The sequence below is a fragment of the Cryptomeria japonica genome, chromosome 3 (assembly GCF_030272615.1).
Source record: "Cryptomeria japonica chromosome 3, Sugi_1.0, whole genome shotgun sequence".
Lineage (NCBI taxonomy): Eukaryota > Viridiplantae > Streptophyta > Pinopsida > Cupressales > Cupressaceae > Cryptomeria > Cryptomeria japonica.
This window is the reverse complement of record NC_081407.1, coordinates 415,043,194-415,064,181: the sequence shown is the minus strand read 5'-3', so window position 1 is coordinate 415,064,181 and position 20,988 is coordinate 415,043,194. Positions and strand designations below refer to the sequence as shown.

The 20,988-nt window shown below is 35.9% G+C and overlaps 1 protein-coding gene and 1 pseudogene across 1 annotated transcript in view; both read right to left on the bottom strand.

The window, feature by feature from the left end:
• Nucleotides 1-3,641: 3,641 nt before the first annotated feature.
• On the bottom strand, nucleotides 3,642-4,914 carry LOC131069488 (putative fucosyltransferase-like protein; annotated as a pseudogene).
• Nucleotides 4,915-8,385: 3,471 nt separating this feature from the next.
• The window catches only part of LOC131069503 (uncharacterized), a 95,436-nt gene continuing 82,833 nt past the window's right edge, over nucleotides 8,386-20,988 (bottom strand). The window contains exon 3 of the mRNA XM_058004964.2: nucleotides 8,386-9,160. Coding sequence (XP_057860947.1) covers nucleotides 8,795-9,160 — 366 coding nt within the window. The 3' untranslated portion in view covers nucleotides 8,386-8,794. The remainder of the gene's footprint in view (nucleotides 9,161-20,988) is intronic.

Sequence of the window (20,988 nt, the reverse complement as noted above, 5' to 3'; positions counted from 1 at the left end):
CTAGGATCCATCCTCTATGCCATATAAAACAAGAAGAATTTCACTGCAAGAGACACCAAAATTATCAAAGAGAGATCCACAATTACAGTAGATTGTGATGAAATTTTGGAGAAGGAATAATTTGCTATTAAGTTAGCAAGAGAAAGGAAGCCCACGTCATGAAGATGTTTTAAAAAATGTGAAAATAAAAAAGAAACTTGCCACAAGATAAATAAAGAGGAAGCTAAAGAGATTGTGGAATCTCTAATCAAGCTCACAATCTTCAAAAAAGACACTAAAGAAGTTGTATATCATATACTTGTGTTAGAATCCCCTTGATAACAAAAGCGAATTGATGGATACTAGACTAAATTATTTGGCTTTGTTAAAACTTTGAGGAATGATTCCTTAAACTAGTATAGAAAAAGCCACCCAAAACATGATAAAGAATAGAATGAAGTAAGAAAACAATTCTTGATTAATTTTGATACCCCAAAAGCCCCCATAGAAAGTGTGAGAAAGATGAGATACCTTGTACAAAAGGAAGAAGAAACAGTAAAATAAAATCATAAGTGATCCCAAAAATTAGTAAAGCCATTGGCTAAAAATAAAAAGTAGAATGGTTCATACTCATGTTGAGTTGAGAGATTAGAGCATCCATAAATGGGAGAATCTTTGATACTTACTTTGATGCAATAACATTTTCTTGTCACATACAGACCCAAACTTGGATAAAAGTAGATGAAGAGACGAAAGATATTGAAATTGAGAAAATGAGATCGGGGGTAGAATAATTGAAGCTAAAACAAGAAATATTAGCTAAAGAAGATAATAATAAACAAAGGCCAAAATGTTTTATGCACATATTGTTCAAGATAGGACCAGATCAAAAATGAATGCCCTATGTTGAAAGGTGATAAAAGGGTTGTTGCCTTAAAAGTGGATTTTGAAGCAATTCCCTAAAGAAACCAATCTATATACCATGACCTATGTGGAGAATGAGATGATTATGAAATAGATGATTGTCCATCATTGTGGTTTAGACTAAAAGAATCAAAAGATAAACATGACCCTCGTTGACTCATGCACCATGGTTATAACAAAGAATTAGATCAAACAATGGCATATGTCAAAGGACTTGCAGAATGTCCTCTATATACACAAGATCATGGATACATAACTCCTACATGGAGGAATCAAATAAACTTTAATGCATTACAAATAACCCTTTGCAAATCAAAATGAGTATTGGAAGTAATTCAAAAACTATAGAGGAGGAAAGGGGCAAGGTAGAGGCATCCATAGGAGAGAAGATGCCAATTGTTATAAATACAATAGACAGGGTCACCACTCCATAAAATGTTGGTCTAATAAGAAGAAACAATGTGTTGTCTATGGCAATTCAAGCCATGACCTATTCAATCGTGACAAAGCACAACATTATTTTCAAAATACACCACCACAATCCAAAAAATGATGAGTTACAAGGATCTAACACACCTAGAGGTGCTAGAGTCATGAGGAAGGTACCTAAGGAGACACCAAAATGAGCTAGGAGATACCACAAAGAAGAAATTAGGCAATCAAACACCTTTGTGGGGAAGAGACCTCCAAATAAGAGCATCAAGGGCAAAAAATAATATAAAAAAGGACCATAACAACAATTAGAAGAAAAATAAAATTGTGTTAGTAACTAGACAAGGCACCAATACTGAAAAAGGAAAACAAATCATCCAAAAGACAATGGACGAAGAGAAGGATGATGATGACGATAAAGAAGAGGAGGAAGAAAAAAATCTCCAACAAACATTGACATGATCAGATTGTACAAAAATCTAAAAAGGTCACAATGTTGGCGTAATTAGTATTACATTGCACTTGTTTCTTGCAGTTGATTGGTAACTGTCCTATCGTGCATTGTATAAAATGTTTTCCATTGTGTTGAAACAATCAAGTTTTTCACCATTTTGTGTTTTCATTTGGTATCAAAGTCGTTATGGTTCTTTTAATAGATTTTGATAAGAAGCATGATCATCATGTAGGTAAGGAGTGATGGCGTGAAGAAGTGAAGTTTGAAGTGAGGTGCAAGGCATGGCAGCCCAAGCACTTTGAATGGTGCCAACAAAGCATAGGAAGTCTAAGCAAATGTAGAAGTTTAATTTTTGCTTCTATCATTTCTCTCAAAAAAAGCCACAAGCAATACAAATGGAAAGGAGGATGCGTGAAATCAATGGGACGATCCAGTGATGTGGCCAAATGGGCATGGTAGTTATAGAGTTCTTGAAGATTGCAGCAGTATTGATTATTCATCATTGATCTTAGAGTTTGGTAGTTATGGTACAAGCATCAGATAAATTAGGCGGGTGAAAGATTTGACATAGAGAACTGGTATACCCAATTCATAGCACTGGCAGTGGTGGGTTCTATATTATTACATGCGTGTCACTATTTTTCAATGAACTATTGAGATGATAAATTTGGTATTCTTCTAGACAACCTCTGCATTGATGTTCATAGTTATATAGTTGTGTGTATGACTCCAAAACCATCAGTGTGGGACTTGTGATTGTTTTGATACTTTTCTCTGTTGTCAAACCTTATGTTATTGCTAGTTTACTTTGTGAACATCATGAAGGTTGCATATAAGGATTTTGATCATTTTGTTACAGAGTCTTCTTGTGATTGTTGCATATGGGAAGGACCATTGACTAGACCGAATCATAGTGGAGAGCATAGAGAATATTGGTGCAATGATCTTAAGGCAGTAAACAACATAGGAGTTCGCAGCCCAAATTTTGATACGCCATGCAAATAAAATTTGTCTTGTGCAAGAAGACTATGATGGTGTTTGTAGAGAACGTGAGGAGGAAACATACAATCAGCACTATTGGTAAACAGATTTGTCACTTCAATTTCAATACTTGCTTGCCCACAAAGTAACAAATCCAGCCAACAGTTGAGTCACTTGCAATGGTATTTGCGAGTGCTCTCTTCTTGTTTTACAAGGCGCAACTACCTTCAAAAGATGTACAATGAATAAAATGGGATATGCTTTTAACCTAAAAGAAGAAAGGTACTAACATCTACAAATAACCATGAAAGTAGATGTGGAAAACTGATTTTAAAGGAAGTGAATGAAGATAAATAAATAAAAGTTTAATTACCCACACCCACGAATAGTACCCGCGTGAAATAAACAGGAAAATGATAGCACTCCCTTTCAGACGGTGTAAGCATTCAAGATTCAAAGTTCGTCAAATACCCACTCTCATAATCTATCATAACAGATCAAGTTATCCAAGAATGATTGAAACTAACTTCCAAAAATAACAGTCACAAAGAAGATAAAATAAGCAAAAAGTCTCATAAACTCCTCCTTATTTCTTGGACAAAATTGCAGAGTCCAAAGCCTCTGTTTTTGTACAATAAATCAAGACTGAAAGCAGAAAACTATCTCCCTTCTATCTTTTTTTCATTACCTGTTTTAAAGCCTTTCACCTTACGAAGCTTTTCAGTTTATGTAATCGTTTCTTGGAAATTAGTTTTTCCCCGATATAACTTTTGGTTTCTCCTCTTTTCATAACTTTTCACTTTCCCACTCCTAAAATATTTCAATTAAGTTTTCTTCTTCAGCTAGTATACAATTTGATCTCAATAACAAATTATAATAAGACCCATGTATACAATGCTTGTCGTTGAGTCAAACCAACGGGATATATTCTATAAATCTTCAACTCATTACTTCCATGAATCACATCTGGGCACTCAGTCTTCCAAACAGACACATGATTCAGAGACTTAAATTTAGAAAACACGGCTAGCTCAAGACCCTTCAATGTAAAGTTGTGAAACCTTATGAAGACGGACTGCACTTCAAATTTTTCTCGGTCATTTACATATAGATGGTACACAGTTTCTGAATCTTTTCTTACATTTGGGAGGATGACCATTATAAATAGACTTTGTTTTTTCTTCATTTTCTTGATCTTGTGTTTTCAAATGAATGCATGGAGGACAAGAAGAGTGTAGTGTTGCCATGTCAACCAAGACTTTGAATGAATCAGAAGGGTCCTCAAATTTCCAGCATATTGTTTTATTATAGGCAGTCATGTTTGAAGCAAGGTTCTTCATAATCTCAACTTGTGGAACCATTTTTTTTTTCAAGTTCTAATATGTGAAATTGAGTTTGTTGCAGGCACAAAATCTTGAATATTTGGAGCTCCAATCACCACGGGAACTACACTTGCAACAAGGGACTAGAAGAACTTCTCTGTGACATACTCTTCTTCATTAGAATTTTCACAAGCTAGTCTGAATTTGTAGTGCTTTAAGGCTTTCACTTTTCCCACCTTGGTATCACGATTTCGATGACAAGCACCATAAGAATCGATTGGAATATGGAGCTTTGAAGTTTCTCTAGGGCCTAAAAATGAAATTTATGGCCTTCACAGTTGGATACGAAGGCAACTGCAAGGACCTTTTCAATTTTCGATTCAACTAGTGTGATGATATCATACTCGACCCAGGAGAAATGACCTATAGGGGCATCTAATGAGAGGTTGGTTGTCATAATAACTTTGTAACCTTTCCCTCATGCAACATCTATGGGAAGATTACATGGACCGGAGAACACTGGCTATTTCGCTATCACCATGAAAACCAAATCCTGCATCTGATTTCCCTTGTGAAGAAAATGAACTTGAAAAGACACACCCTACACCATATGTGTTCCAATCTTTGTTAGTGAAATTATGTTTGTTGTGGCTGCTCTCCTTTGATGAAATGCTATTGATTGTGCATGATTTGGGTGTTTGAGTGAAAGCTCAATTTACCAACTACCCGACTATCTAAAGTTCTACATATCATTTGCATTTTCATATTGACTGGACTACTTCCTATGAGCCTTGGATTCTCACCGTGTAATGGCATCTCCATATTCTTAGACCCATTTGAAAGAGTTATCGGTGGCTTGATACTTTATGTACTTGGTCAAGGAGTCAAGGAAGATAAGAACTTTAGAACCATAATGAAGAATTTAGACACAAAAAGATATCGGGCTTGATGCTCATTCATCGTCATGTCAATGCTTTCAATACTTAGTATCATCTAGACAATACTTAGTATCGACGAGGCAATGTATGGTTTCGGAGATGATTAGAAGTGTCAAACCATGTCGGGTTTCCACAAAAGTTCGAAAACCAAAAAGACGCCCGACAATACATGTAGTAAGGAGGTTGGTAAAAATCAGAACTTTCGAATCATTTTTGTTTGTTAGGGATTTGTAATAAAGCCCGACTCTCCGACTATAATGTGGATGCCAAGGACAAATAACCGAGAGAGACCAAGATAGGTGACAAAGGTTTGACTTAAAAGTTTAAAATTGGGTCATTTACAAAAATTGGGATAACAAGCACATAATAATCTTACACGATTTAAGGAACATGTAAGTTTGATGCTTTCTTAATACCCCATGCTTGAAAGAAGTGATTCTACTTATGGTACCATCTTTAGAATAGAGAGCGATTTTATCTTTCATTTATGAAGTCGTATGGAAAAATATTGATGTAAAAGGAAAAGGTTGATATTAATTTGTTAAAATGGAAATTCCATTAGACAAGTATTCCGGCTTTTATTTCCACACTTGAGAATGAAAATTCAAATGCAATTGATGAATAGGGGGATGGCCAATCAATCCAACCGGGTCTCTGAAAGAATTTATGGGGTATAGTAAGTGGAAAGGAGAAACCACCTACAGATGCAACCAAGCTATTAGACTAGAATAACAGAGATGATAAAGCAAAGGCTATTATTGGTCTTGCTCTTTTTGACATTGAATTGCATTACATAGACTTAGATAAATCATCAAATGAAATCTGGGTCAAAGCAGTCAATGCGAAATTCTCTCTAAAACTTCATTTTTTTAGGTTCAAGATGGAAGATGAGATCACTATGTCAAAGCATATAAGTAATTTGAGATCTCTCATTAGACGGCTTGCAAAGGTTAAGGTGATTATGATGTTGCTAAGGCCATATTGTTAAACAACTTGCCTTCAAAATACAACAATGTTGTTTTCACGCTTAGTCAAATACCTTCACAAACTCTAGAAGGTACAATTTCGACTCTTCTAGCAGAAGATAAGAAAACAAAAGAAGAATCGGAAGATGATCCTCAAGAAAAGCACCATATTTAAGAAGCAACTACAAAAGATAATATTCTCAAGAAAAATCACTTTATTCAAGAAGTCATTACAAAAGATCAGAGAGAATCAAGTGTTTTTTATTGTAAGAAAAAGGGTCACACAGCTTGGGATTGTAGAACTCAGGCTACTAATGTGCTTAAGGGAAAAGTAAAAGAACAATCTAATGAAGGCAATGTCGCTTGCATTAAAGATGAAGATTCCATAGATGATGAATGCATTATTAATGACTCTTCTCCTAGTGTGAATAGTGTATTATTACTATAAATTTTCAAAACTTGGAGGCTGGTGGCACCGGAGGATGGAGCATTTTCATCACCTCAAGTTAGCTTTTGACATTGAGATGACTTTTTTTGCATGAGAAGTTTTTTTGGTTTGTCTTTCTTGTTTCTTTGTCTTCTTTGTTGATGTTGACAGATTTGAAGAATGCATGTGTTGCGAAGGTTATATGTTGAAGACAAGTTTGAGATTTGGTGTTGACCTCAATATGGATTGTTATCGAGCGAGATTAAAAGTATATGATCGAGAATTATACCCTTTCGCGATCATCGGACAATGATAGAGATATGTCGTATCTCTTAGGTATCATTGTTGAATAATTCAAGAGTATGTGATTCGAGAGTTCGGGACTGAGAGCTTAAGAACACAACTTGAAGCTACACCTTCCAAGGGTCGAGACAACTTGATGGAGCCCTTCTTGGTTCAGGATTTGCTTTTTCAAGAGATCTTCTAAAAATGTGTATTCATATTATGTAACCAGCATGTTTTATTGTATAAGCCTTAAAAAGGGGTCCCTAGGGCAAGGTAAATTTGATATTTTTAGGATCAATGTAATAAGGGGGGGGGAATGTTGGCATAATTAATATTACATTGCACTTGTTTGTTGCAGTTGGTTGGTAAATGTCTAACTATCAACTATCTATCAATTGTCCTATCATGCATTGTATAAAATGTTCTCCATTGTGTTGAATAATACAATTAAGTTTTTCACCATTTTGCGCTTTCACATAAATCAAGACCAACAAAAGGAAAATAGTTACTTCTTAGACTAAGTTACTACCTTAAAACAAATAATTACACTAGTATAACAAAACAACTTGTTACAAAAACTGAAACAATTTTGCAAGTATCAGAATAAACAAGAGACCATAAGGCCACAAGTTAGAAGATTATATAAGATAGAGGATGGAATAAACCATTGATGACATATTCACATATTAATCATAAGAAAGTTAAAGGCATAATGGTCGACTTGGCATCAAAGATTCACATGACTCCCAAAAAGATGGAAAAAATTAGGAAAACCTTAACTCAACAATACACTATATAACATAAGATTGCCTAATGGATCATCCATGGGGACCATAGGAACATGAAATAAAGTGGAACTTGCTTTATTTCAGAGGTGAAACTAGTCGTTGATTCTGATATTGTTGTAATGAAGGAACCATTTAATGCCTTGAATACATTACTAAGATTGTAATGGTTTGTAAATGCAAATGGCATAGCAGACTCGAGGAAGGAAGAACTGTCCTTTTCCAATGAGGATAAAATAGTTCATATTCCTTTAGGAGTAGAAACAGATAAACCATATATAGAAGAAGTAACTCTAGAGGAAGATAAAGAGAACACAAGATTGATCTACTCCATTTCCAAGCTACTAAAAACTAATTTGTTTGAATAAGTAAAAATACAAAAGGAGAAATAGAAATAGAAAGTAAATATGGAAGTACATATAGCAAAGAAGTTTTAAGATCTTGGCTCTAGGAAGAATTGGAATTGACTTCTCAGAAGGTATGTGGATTCAAAAAAGTATTTATGTTACATAGGTGTTCCCTAAATATGTCACAATCTACCTCAAAATCAAGTAATGCATCGCAAAATACAAAATATGAAGTAGATGATACTCCTCACCATATCCCCCAAATGCCGAGATTATTGAATCGCATTTCTAGGGGTAACTCACATATTAAGTTGCCCAGTATTTAGGAGTTGGAGAACTCAATGAGTGCATAGAAGATATAGAGAGAAACTTCAACAAAGATGACTTTTGGATTGCTGCATTGCAAAACACCATAATGTATAATACTACATGTTGGTGGAAGACCACCAAGATAACATTCCCTAGTGGTATGCATTCAAAATATTGATTAGAACAAGGTAAATTTCAATAGAAAGAGAATATGAAATGATCCCAAAATACAATGGATCAGTCCAACCCGAGCACCACTTAAAGATATGCATAATAGTATAGAAAGGAAAAAGAGAGTATGATAATAGGTTATACATACAGTTGTCCTATTGGACCTTAATGCCAATGGTACAAACCTCGTACATCAACCAAGAAAGGAGGACTAGGGAGAACTCTAGCAAGATTTGATGCATACCTTCTCTTTCTATGACGATAATGAATACATTCATAACACCCTACTGCAGATGAAGGATATTATATTCAAACCGATAGAGTGAAAAAATTGAGATGTATGAATACATCCCAACACCACCAATAAAAATGAGTATGGAAATTAATTGAGTGGATGCAGAAGTAGACCCAACTCTTGGAAAAAGATGTAACATAGCACATCAAGAAGACGAAGAGCCTTAGCTGTATTAAGTATCTAGCTTATTTTCTTTTTACAATGTGTATCTGTACCCTGTTTTGTACAAGAATTATAACCCATGCTGGCTAAAAATTCTTTGATGTCGTTACTGCTTGTGTTGCTCTCATGCAGCAGTCTCTCATCATCTTCATATATAATGTAGGGAGCATCACCAGGCTTTCTTGACAATAAGGAGGTTGCACCTTTCAGAACATGGTATTCCCAACCTTGCACATCAATCTTGAGTAGAATTACTAGCTCAGACTGATGAATCACTGTATCTAGGGTTATGGATCTTACACTAACTGGTATGAGTTCATTGGACTTGAATGCCAACTTTGCACCAGTTGCAGAAACTGCACTGTTGTCAAGTCGTCCGACCACCTGCCAAAAAACATTCGAAATATATGAATTATGAAGTCTAGACAGATTTCATAATCTCACTCTTTTGACACCAATATTTTTTACTGTTGCAATGACTCAGATCTACAGATTGAAGTTGAACAATAATACCAGAAAACAAGGTTTACCATTACAAGTTCAAGTGTTCAAATGCAAGCTGACTGATGTCTTGTACCATTGGAAATACTACACAAATGCACTGAAGTATATTTAGTTACAAGATTGATATCTGTATAGACATTATTCAGAATTCTTGAATTTGTTCTACAAAGCTTCAGCAGAAAACAGTATCCAATAAATTTGGATTAAGAGGCTTCTTTTACAGGATTATAACAGTGGATTGTTTTGTACTTCAATTTATTTACTTAAGAATTACCAACAGCGCCCATGGGGATGTGTACTAAATAGAGCAAAGTCCAAAGTAGCCAGATACACCCATGCCCCTCATGGGGCATGCGTACCACCGTATCCGATATGGATATGGCTTGGTGTGGGATACCATATCCACACATACCCAAAAAAACACTAATTTTCCAGCCATGTCCGATACTGTGTGATTTGATTTTTAAGAAGTTTGACATGAACCTTCCAGAACTTAAAACTTAATTTAAAGAAATTGCGTGGGATACCATATCCACATGTGCCCAAAAAAACACTAATTTTCCAGCCATGTTGGATACTGTGATCTGATTTTTAAAAAGTTTGACATGAACTTTCCAGAACTTAAAAGTTACTTTAAAAAACTTCATTCATGCAATTTTTTATTTTATTTTTCTCGTTTTTTTTGAGATTTTATTTTTGAAGTTTAGATTACTATTGTTTATCTAGTTTTTTATGGTTGTTTATCCTGGTTCAAAAACTATGAAGACATGGGTAACGCAGAACTGGAAAATCAGAGGATCGGTGATGATGTCCAAGGGCTATTGCATGGCAATTTTCTCCTCCAAGACTGAAAAGGATGCAAAATTTTAAGGACCTTAAATGTATAACAAATTTGATCTATATATCGAACTACAGGTACCAGCTTTCAATCCCAATGATAATCTGCCCAGCACAGTTCTTGTGTGGGCCCAGTTACCTCTTCTTCCAAGTAGATAATGGATAAAATATGCATTGCAGAAAAAAGGAAATGGAATTGATGAGCACATATTCACATAAGATCTTATGCTCCAACCAAGAGTGTTTCAGTATGTAAGGATCTACAACAATACTGACATTGAAAAGCCTTTAAAGAAGCTTGATAGACTTTTTGTAGAATATCAAGTTAAATCTAAACAATTCAAAGCCACCATATCTTTCATTAAATGCTTGGAAATACTAGAGAAGATTTTCTAGCATATAAGAGGTTAAGGGAGCAAGAAAAAATGGAAGCAAAAGGTAAATTAAATATAAATGCACACACCTTTGATAGCCGCAGCAAAATATCTATTCAAGCTTGTCTGCAAAAGCTGAAAAATAATTTTGCACTCAGCTTTAGTGGCTGAAGATGCAATCCAGTTCGCCACACGCTACATTTGGAGGGTGTTGCCTATGCACCACGATCTAGACACAAAAGGGACCTTGTGCAAACTTTTGATGAATTTAACCAGAGATTGCTGGATTGATTTGAGCATAAGGATAAGAAAGATAATTTCAAAGATCTTGCCAAAACAAAGCAACAAACCTTAGTAGATGCATATGTAGTAGTGTTCCAATGACTTGCAATTATGGTACCTAACATATCAGAAAAGAAAATCATTCTCTTTGTAGGAGGTCTATATGAGCCATTCGAGAGTCTTGAAGGCCTTAGCACCAGCATCACTTCAAGAAGCTATTAAGAGAGCTTTGACATTTGAACCACCTACACCAAGGGAAAAAATTTCATCTCAACCAGGACCAACCACAACTAGACCACAAAATGTGATTATTAGAAAAGTGGTTTCAACTCGTACCCTCAGAGAGTCACAGTACAGCCATTTGCAACAAAGAAATTGGATGATCACACTAGAAATGAACTTAGGAGGAAAACATTATGCCTCTCTTACAAGGAGTTGTGGGAAACTAGCCACAAATGCCTTGGCAAGGGCCATTTCCATTACATTGAGGTGGTATCTAGTGATAAGATGAATCCTAACGAGTGTGAGTTATAAGAAGCTACAAAGGAGCAAACCATCAAGAATTAACCAAAGAAGTTGGTAGATGAAGATGCAGACACAAGGAGCAGCATACTTGCAACTCTTTCAAGGGCACCATAATATCATCCATTCAAGGTTTGTGGGGTGTTATCCAATCACTGGATCTCAATGTTGCTTGATAGTGAGGCTACTCACATCTTCATTGATGAGGGTTTGGTGGCCAAGAGAGGATTGAAAGCCAGAGACTTTGTTGGGTCCAATGTCATTGGTGCTAGTGGATTCATGATACCATACACCAATATTATGCTGCAACTCAAATCTCAAACCAACCCTTAGTGACTATGAGGTATGTGATGTCTTCTATGTTGTGGGATCAAGGGAAACATGATACCATACACCAATATTATGCTGCAACTCAAATCTCAAACCAACCCTTAGTGACTATGAGGTATGTGATGTCTTCTATGATTTTAGGAATACAATGGTTGCATTTGCTTGGAGAATTTTCTCAAAATTCTTTATCCATGGTATTAGAATTCAAATCTCAAGGGTTCACCACAAGTAATAACTACTAGTAGTATGGAAAAGACTTTCCACAAGTTGCATGGGCAGCAAGATATTTGGTGATGAACGGCATGCACACTGCTTCATCTTCTAGTAAGCATCTAGGTTACATGTTGATATTCAAACCATTTTGGATAAGCATATTATAGTGTTTAGTAATATGCCTCCATATTTGCCACCCAATATGGGTTTCCAACATACCATAGAGTTGGAAGCGCACTCTAAGCCTATTATGATCACCTCTTTCCACCAGCCACATACATATAAAGAGCAGATAGAGAAGCCCATCAAGTAATTATTAGAAACGGGCTACATCATACCGAATTCTAGCCTATTTGCATCATCAATGGTCCTTGTGAAGAAAAAGGATGGCACAATGAAGATGTGTATTGAAGCACTGAATAAGAAAACCACCAAAAATAGATAACCCATTCCCAAAATCAATGAGCTCATTGGTGAGCTGCATGCGGCAGTTTTTATTATATATTGAACTAAGATCAGGTTACCATCAAATCCATGTCTGTGAGGGTGTGTCCATAACAACTTTCAAATACTAGTAGGATACTTCAATTTCTTGGTCATGCGATTGGGCTTGACAAATGCATTGGCCACTTCCCAGGCTGCAATCAATCAAGTATTTAATGGTCAATTAAAAATATTTGTTTTAGTAATATAAATTGGTATACAATAAACATGGGAAGATCATTTGGGGCACTTTGGATACAATCCTTGGAATACTATAGCAACAAGCTCTCTTTGGTAAGGAATCTAAACATGAGTTTAGGGTTACAAAGATTTTGTACTTGGGCCATGTCATTAATATCAAAGGTGTTAAAGTGGATCGATAGAAGATCCAAGCCATTCTAGATTGGCCACCCTCTACTACACTCACACAGTTAAGAGGTTTCTTTGATCTTTGTAGCTACTTCTAGGGGTTTATTAGGGGATTCTCATAGCTGACAACACCACTAACTAACATCACAAAGAAAGGAGCATTTTCATTGAATGACACAACTCGAGAAGCATTTGAAAACCTTCAGGAGGTAACAAGCTCATGCCATGTACTTGCTATTCCAAACTTTAACACAATTGTTTGTTATATAATATGGTGCTTGAAGAAAGGGAGTTGGAGTAGTGCTAATGCAAAAACATCACCCCCTAACATTTGAAAGCAAAAAGTTAAAAGATTCAGAAAAGGGATTTTCTAGCTATGACAAGTAGAAGCTTGTCAATATGCATGCTTTGGAAAAGTTTAGATAGTATCTAGTGTGTGGGAGATATGTGGTAAAAACAGATCAGAACAATTTAAAATTCTTCTTTGGTCAACATGATCTGAATGACAAGCAATAAAAATGGGAAAGTAAACTCCAAGATTTTGAGCTTGATATAGAGTAAAAGAAGGGTAAAATGAATGAAGTTGATGCTCTCTCTAGAATACCTACCTGCCATACCCCTGCAAATAATCACAGTTCTTTCTAGTAAATAAAGTCACAGACCCCTTTAATATTAAACCTGGGCACTAGAAGCCGACCAAACTCAAGAAAATAACAGTGTTTCATTCTAAGAAAACTGACTAACGAAAGAGATTATAATATATATGGATTGACCTTATAAATAAATTAGGGCAATGGAAAAAGGGCCGACTCAGACTAGGAAAGAGTATTAAAATAATAGTAATAATTATCATTGGGAAGAGGGCAGATTAAGCAAAATGAATTATTAGCAGAAGCCGACTAAGTTTGTATTTGGATAATTATGAAGGGACAGTGGTTACCAAGGGGCAGCGATTGGTGCCTTTTGAGGACTTAGGGTTGTAACCCTTCACATCATGGAGAATATAAAAAGAGAAAGCAGCAATGATGGAGATCATCGAGAAAGATCAGATTGGAAATGAAGAAGTCCTGATCTGAAATATAAGTCAGTTCTGATCATATGGTCTGGGTATATATTTGGAAATCAGAAAAAAGAAGTTTAAAGCAGAGATAAATATTTATTATCATAAGAAAATTGTCTTATTCATAAGACCTCACAATTTTCTCTAATATGGGAACCCGATATGCTACAGCTATCAGATACCAATAATAATCTGTTTTTAATAACAGGTCCTTCAACTACAGTGATCAAGATGAAAGGGTCAGCAATCAAGGATTTGGATCAGATCTGTATTGATATAAGCAATCTGCATTGCAAAATACAGCCATCTTGTATTATAGAAAATATTGTGGTATGCAGGATATTGTCTAATATATAATTTCTTATGTATTTGGTATAATTAATAATGTGAAATGCTACTCAGTTTAGCTTCTTAATTTATTTATTCTCCCAAAAACAATCATATGTGGGTGAGGAAGGAGATGCATTTGGGAGAACAGATACAGGTTTCCCCTCTAAGTACTCCACCCCAAGTTGGATGGAATTGTCTTGGTTGGATGTTCCTGCCACTTGAGGGCCACGGGGTTGAGTCATCTTGGTTGGATTCTCCATGCCCTTGGGCTTAGTTGTGGATGGCCTCGGGCACCCTTTGTTTTATTCTCTCCAACCCCCATGATCATTGGTTCTGGGAAGTGAAATAAACAATCATATATGGATTAAAAAGTAAACATTACAAGGAGTGACAGCAGACCGGTTCCCACAATATAAGCACACCACCCCAAGTGGAATGGAATTGTCTTGGTTGGATGTTCCTACCACTTGTAAGGCCAAGGGGTCAAATTGTCTTGGTTGGATGTTCCACACTCTTGGGCTTAGTTATGGCAAACAGTCTCCGAGCGCCCTATCACGTTTTCCCCAATCCATAGTATAGTTGATTCTTGGAAGAGAAATAGAGAGTTCAACAGATATTACACTATGTTACCTCGAGTTTCCAGGACGGGGACGGCAGGGGACGGGGGTACGCGTTTCCGGAATGGTGATTTTTTTTGCCAATTTTAGAGATGCCTAGGGGACGGCTAAGGAGACTGCTATATAAAATAGTGAAATTAAAATATATAGGGAAATTTAAAATATTTATATGAAAACATGCACATATACATTATAGAACCTTAACATATAAGAACTAGTAGAGTTCTTATGGCAAATTTGTGTTAAATTGAGAGTCAAAGTCAAATTGCTTATAGATTTCATTGTCAAAATTCACTGTCTATATGCAGAATTTATGGGGACGTCCCCTAGGAGTCCCCTGTCCTCAGGATGGGGACACCTGGAAAAAAAAAACCACATAGATATTACATGATTTGGATATGGAATACCATTTAATTATTAATGCAATTAATTATGTATGCATTTATAAGTTATTGGAACCCTAACCCTTACGGAATTAATTGGTCTTATGCATTCATTTCAAATGTTGACTAACATTATTGCAAGGTTTAAACCAAAGTTTATGTTGGAAATATATTTGTTAATTTGTAAGTTTGTATCCTAATGAGCTATATCTCTTGAACTTGTGATTTTAGGGCAAGGTTTAAGTATATCCCAAAAGGAGACATTACATTACCTTCTATTCTATTTCTACCATTTCTAGTGATTCTAAGGTTTATATTATGATAGAATAAGTTAAGAACGCATTTGTTGTTAATAACTTACATAAAAGTGTGAAGAATGACCAATATGTGGTATCAAACAATCTCATCCTATATACAAGGATAGAATCTTCATAGTACTTGAACCAAAGATGGAAGAAAAGATTTTAATAGCATTATATTACACATTTATGGCTAGACACCCAAGATTCTACAAAACTTACATGCAAATAGGGGAAAGGTTCTTTTGGAAAGGTTGCAAGTATGATGTACTCAAACATTTCAAGGAGGGCACAACTTACCAACAAAATAAAGCAAAGCATGTATATCCTAATTATGTATGCATTTATAAGTTATTGGAACCTTAACCCTTATGGAATTAATTGGTCTTATGCATTCATTTCAAATGTTGACTAACATTATTGCAAGGTTTAAACCAAATTTTATGTTGGAAAGATATTTGTTAATTGGTAAGTTTGTATCCTAATGAACTATATCTCTTGAACTTGTGATTTTTGGGCCAGAAGGGGGCATTACATTACCTTCTATTCTATTTCTACCATTTCTAGTGATTCGAAAGTTTATATTATGATAGAATAAGTTAAGAACGCATTTGTTGTTAATAACTTACATAAAAGTGTGAAGAATGACCAATATGTGGTATCAAACGGTCGCATCCTATATACAAGGATAGAATCTTCATAGTACTTGAACCTAAGATGGAAGAAGAGATTTTAATAGCATTATATTACACATTTATGACTAGACACCCAAGATTCTACAAAACTTACACGCAAATAAGGGAAAGGTTCTTTTGGAAAGGTTGCAAGTATGATGTACTCAAACATTTCAAAGAGGGCACAACTTACCAACAAAATAAAGCAAAGCATGTATTTCCTACAGGTTTTCTACGACCATTGCCCATCCCCAATTAGACGCGGGAAAGTGTATCCATGGATTTCATCACAAGCCTCCCAAAGGTAAATGGCAAGAATTGTATTTATGTTGTAGCAAATAGATTAACCAAGTATGCACACTTCTTTGCCATTTCTACAAATTCATACCATATCAAGTGGCTGATTTATTTTTCAAGGTAGTGACAAAGATAATAGACTCCTTAGCTCATTTAGTAGGAGCGAATTCATCTTACTAGTACGAAGCTCACTCCCAATACTGTTATGTAATAACCCTTGTAGGGCATTAGCTCAAATCCAAATAAATTTTTGCAATCAACTCTAATTCTACTCTTTCTAATCCCCAAATCCTAGAGTGGGCAAGGTGAAAGCATACAAAGATAGAATGAGGATAGAGATAAATTAATTGAAAAGTGTTGGCAGCAAGCCAACCAACTTACAATTAAAACAAAGTCAGAGAATCGCTCTAGCCAAACTTGTTGACAATGAGTGCAAACAAAATTGCATCAATGCCAAAATGGCAATTAACTCACCAAAGTCTAATTCGCATCATGTAAGGCAGAGAATGAACTGAAATAAAATAAGATCCAACAATACTGCCATCCAAGGATCTATTACAATGCAAGTATTTAAAATGAAAGAATCCAGCAGAATACCTTTCAGATTATTAAAATGGTAAAGAATCTTCATTTAGCAACATATTCGAACCAAATCAAATAATTTTTTCCATTATTCTAAATATGAGCACTTGGTCAAACACTTTGAAACTAGTTGGAAATCACATGAAATAAATTAGCAAATTTTCTTGTTGTTTGGAATTGCCTGAAAATGATGTAGAATAATTACCAAAGGCCACTAATACCTGAAATGAAGAATATTTTTTCATATTCAGAGGGCTCGACTCAACCGATGAATAGTCCAAGCAAAGACAAATGAGTATAGTAGTGCTTAGAATAAGAGATTTCCACCTCCAATAGTAGCGGTTGGATTGGAACAAAGTATGTTGCTCCATATTCAACCCCAAACTGACTCCTAACAATTGTGATTCAACTCTCTACTAGTATGGCCTACTACAGGCTTGTACAACCCCTCGAAAGGTGTAGAGACTTGTACAACCGGATGTATAAATGCAGATCAGATTGAAAGTTTCAATACATCAACAAATAACAATACGACGTCATGGAAACAAGCATAGTACAGCCTACAAAAGAATAGAAACGGAAAAGCCTGCATAGAAAACCCAAAACTCTCCCCAACAAGCTCTAACAATATGCATCAAAATAAGTATATATCATTTTGTAAGCTCTAAAATATTCATACCTAAAACTCGAAGCTAATAACTGAAAAAACATTGAAAATCTCACACTCAAAACTACAACACTAAAAACAATGTTGGATGAAATTAATTGTCTATTTCTAGATGAGATTGTTGTGAGACAACAGCTATGAATTTCTGCTCAAAATGTGTCGTTTTTGTCTCTGAAGCACGTTTTACGAGGTGCAAAAACTCATATTTGTTAATGTTAAAACATGCGGGGGTGTGTTTGCCACTGTTGTCCAAGTTTTGGTTGATTTTTGCCTTCATTTTCCTAACTTTTTCTTCAATTTCGGGTTTTAGAGAAGTCACTGCAAGTAGAAGATTTTTGCTTGAAATTTGAAATTTTAAGGCTTTAGGGCACACTTCCCAAGGTGGAAAGTCTACATTTCTTGATGGTAAATCAATCACGGGCTTATCCTCCATCTCTATGAAAGTTCTGGTTAGTTTTTGCCTTCATTTTGGCCATTTTCTGTGCAATTTCGGGTTTCAGAGCAATCACTGCAAGTTGGGGAACTTTTAGATGTCACTACAAGTAAACTCATTACAAATAAATGCACTTACTTGCAGTCGGGTCTCCAAGACCCGATTACAAGTTGGTTCATTGTTACAAATCAAGTGGGGGCTTTATGTCCATCATTGCAAGTGTCAAGGTGTATTATTACATTGCAAGTAAATGAGTTTTACTTGCAATCAGGTCCTAGGGACCCGATTACAAGTCATCTTTTTGTTGTTATTTTAAAGTTGAAGAAGCTTGTTCATTTGCAATTGGATCCCTAGGACCCGATTACAAGTATATGTTATGGCATCACAAGTATATGTTCATGCACTTGCAATCGGGGGTTTAGGACCCGATTGCAAGTCTTTTACTACCTTACGTTTGCAAACCATGTGCACTTGCAGTCAAGTCTCAGAGACCCGATTGCAAGTAGTTCCTAAATGTGTAAAACTTGCCTTCTTACCATCAAATTCCATAAACCCGATTATACCTCTTGCTGATTGTTATGTGTCATATATAGTCAAAAACCCGACTCATCTTCTTGAGACCCATTTTGTTCTTAAAAGACATGTTATGGCTTTCATAGAACCCGATTCCAAGTAGAGGATTTCAAGTTATGTGCTAATGTAACTTACAATCGGGTCCTCAAGACCCGACTGCAAGTGTTTATTGATATACTTCCCTCTTATTACTCTCTCATATGGCTTTTCGGGTTTCAAGGAGAGGAGTGCAAGTTCGTGATTGCAAGTAGAATGTATCATGCATCATAAGAGTGGTTGCAGATTTTCCCCTTTGAAGTTTCAAGTTCAATTTGTTATCAAATCCCCAAGTTCTGATTTCAAGGGCAGATTATGAAGGCTTTCCGACAAGATTGCAAGTAATACACACTAGTAGTCGGATCTTCAAGACCCGATTTCAAGTGGAAGTGTAAAAAATTTTCTCTACATTGCACTTGCAGTCAGCCTCCCAAAACCCGAAATTGGTCAAAAATGCACTCAAAAACACTTGAAAATGACTCTCTACGGTCCAATTACAAGTGCAAACTTGTATTTTCCCATTACACATATGAAGTTGCATGTTCATCCTCCATAATTGCAAGTCAATGCTTTTGTTTTTCCACACATGTAATGCAGTCTTCAAAACCCGAAATTGAGCTTTGGCCCCACTTTTGCAATCCCTTTGTCTCACCCATTTCAGTCCTATTTGCACACACGGCCTACCAAATCAATAAATTAAGGCATGGGCTTTATTTTGCAAGCAGATTCCAAGATTGGAGAAAGAACAACAAAATGACGGAGCCACACAAGGAGATGGATAATTGATATGAGTGATTGAGAGCATAGAATGCTTTCAAGACAGAGATAGACTTCTTACTTCAGCCTTGCAAAGAACTTCCCTCCTGTAAAGCCAATACTACCCCAAGCAAGAAGATACGATTGAAGTTCGTTGGCCAAAGACACAAAGATCATTAAGGATGCAAATTCTGGTTCCGGTTCGAAATGTCTTCACCGATCCTGAATACTTCAAGTTCTAGCATCCTGAAGCAGCATGAAGATCATCACAGACAAAGGATGATGTAGTTAGAGTAGTATCTTTGAACACAGAAAATAGTTTCAATTATGCATTTGTAATTTAATTTGACAAGTTACATGTAAAAACAAGTTTTGTAATTGCAAGTGTCACTTTCACTTGTATTTTTGTAAAATGTAATTACATGTAAAGTAACTACAAGTTGAGTTAAATTAGGACTGTAGTTGGAATAAGTCATGGTGATTGAGAGAATTTCTCTAGTTAGTTAGGATCCTCCCACCTTTTTCTCAAGGCTCCTCTCCTATTAATACTTGAGGGGGTCTGTTGTAATCGATATCTTTTGGCAATGCAACAAAATTCTGCCAGTTTGTATGTGCACTCTAAGACTTTGAGCTTAGATGTGAATCAAATTGCTCTCAATAAAAGAGGCAAGGTGTGTTGAGACTTTGTGCCAATTCAAGTTGTTATGTGACGACATTTTTCTGGAATTGATTATGATTTTTGTTCTATTGTTTAAGAGGGATTTAAATTTAATCTTGCAAACTTTGAGCTGCTAATTGTACTTAGAGTCATAGGTTTGGTTTTCAGGCTTGGTCTTGCAAACTTTGAGCTGCTTATCACATTCGAAGCTAGTGCAGAGAGTTCAAGTAAAGAGATAACTTGTACACTTTGTGCTGCTTTTATTTTTAAGCTGAGTTACCGGGTTCGCCCCCCTAGACCCCTGGTACTGGTCCGGTACGGTCCTGGTTCGGGGTTGGGGTCCGATTCGCCTATGGTTCGGACAGGGTTCGTGGTTCACAGGCCTGGTTCGAACCAGGGCAAACCCAAGAGGACCCAGGATCAAACCCAAGAGGACCCAGGTCAAACCCAAGAGAACCCAAGTCGAACCCAGGGGTCTGACAGCCCAAAAAAGGGCTTTTTTTTTGCAAAATTTAATTTTTTTTGAATTCCACCACATAAAAAATTAAAATGACCCTAAAAGTGAGTTTTAAAACATTACCTTGGCTCATTTCACACAAGCAACATGACTACAAGCAAGGGGAAACGAAGATGTGGGATATGGAGCCAAAACATACTGAATTGGATAAATTCACTTCTCAGCTTGTTGCATTTGATTACTCAGATAGCGAGCAAACTTAAAGTGCAAGTGCAAGTGTCATTGGCATTGGCATTGATTCATCTAATGTCAATGTCAATGTCAATGATGAGGAGGAGGAGAATGAGGATGACAAATTAGAGAATCCATTTGATAATCAAACTTTAAATTGTTGAAAGTTGAAACAATGATACTTGAATATTTTATCATTTTGATATTAAACTTGATGTATATGATGTTGTTATGGTATGATCATA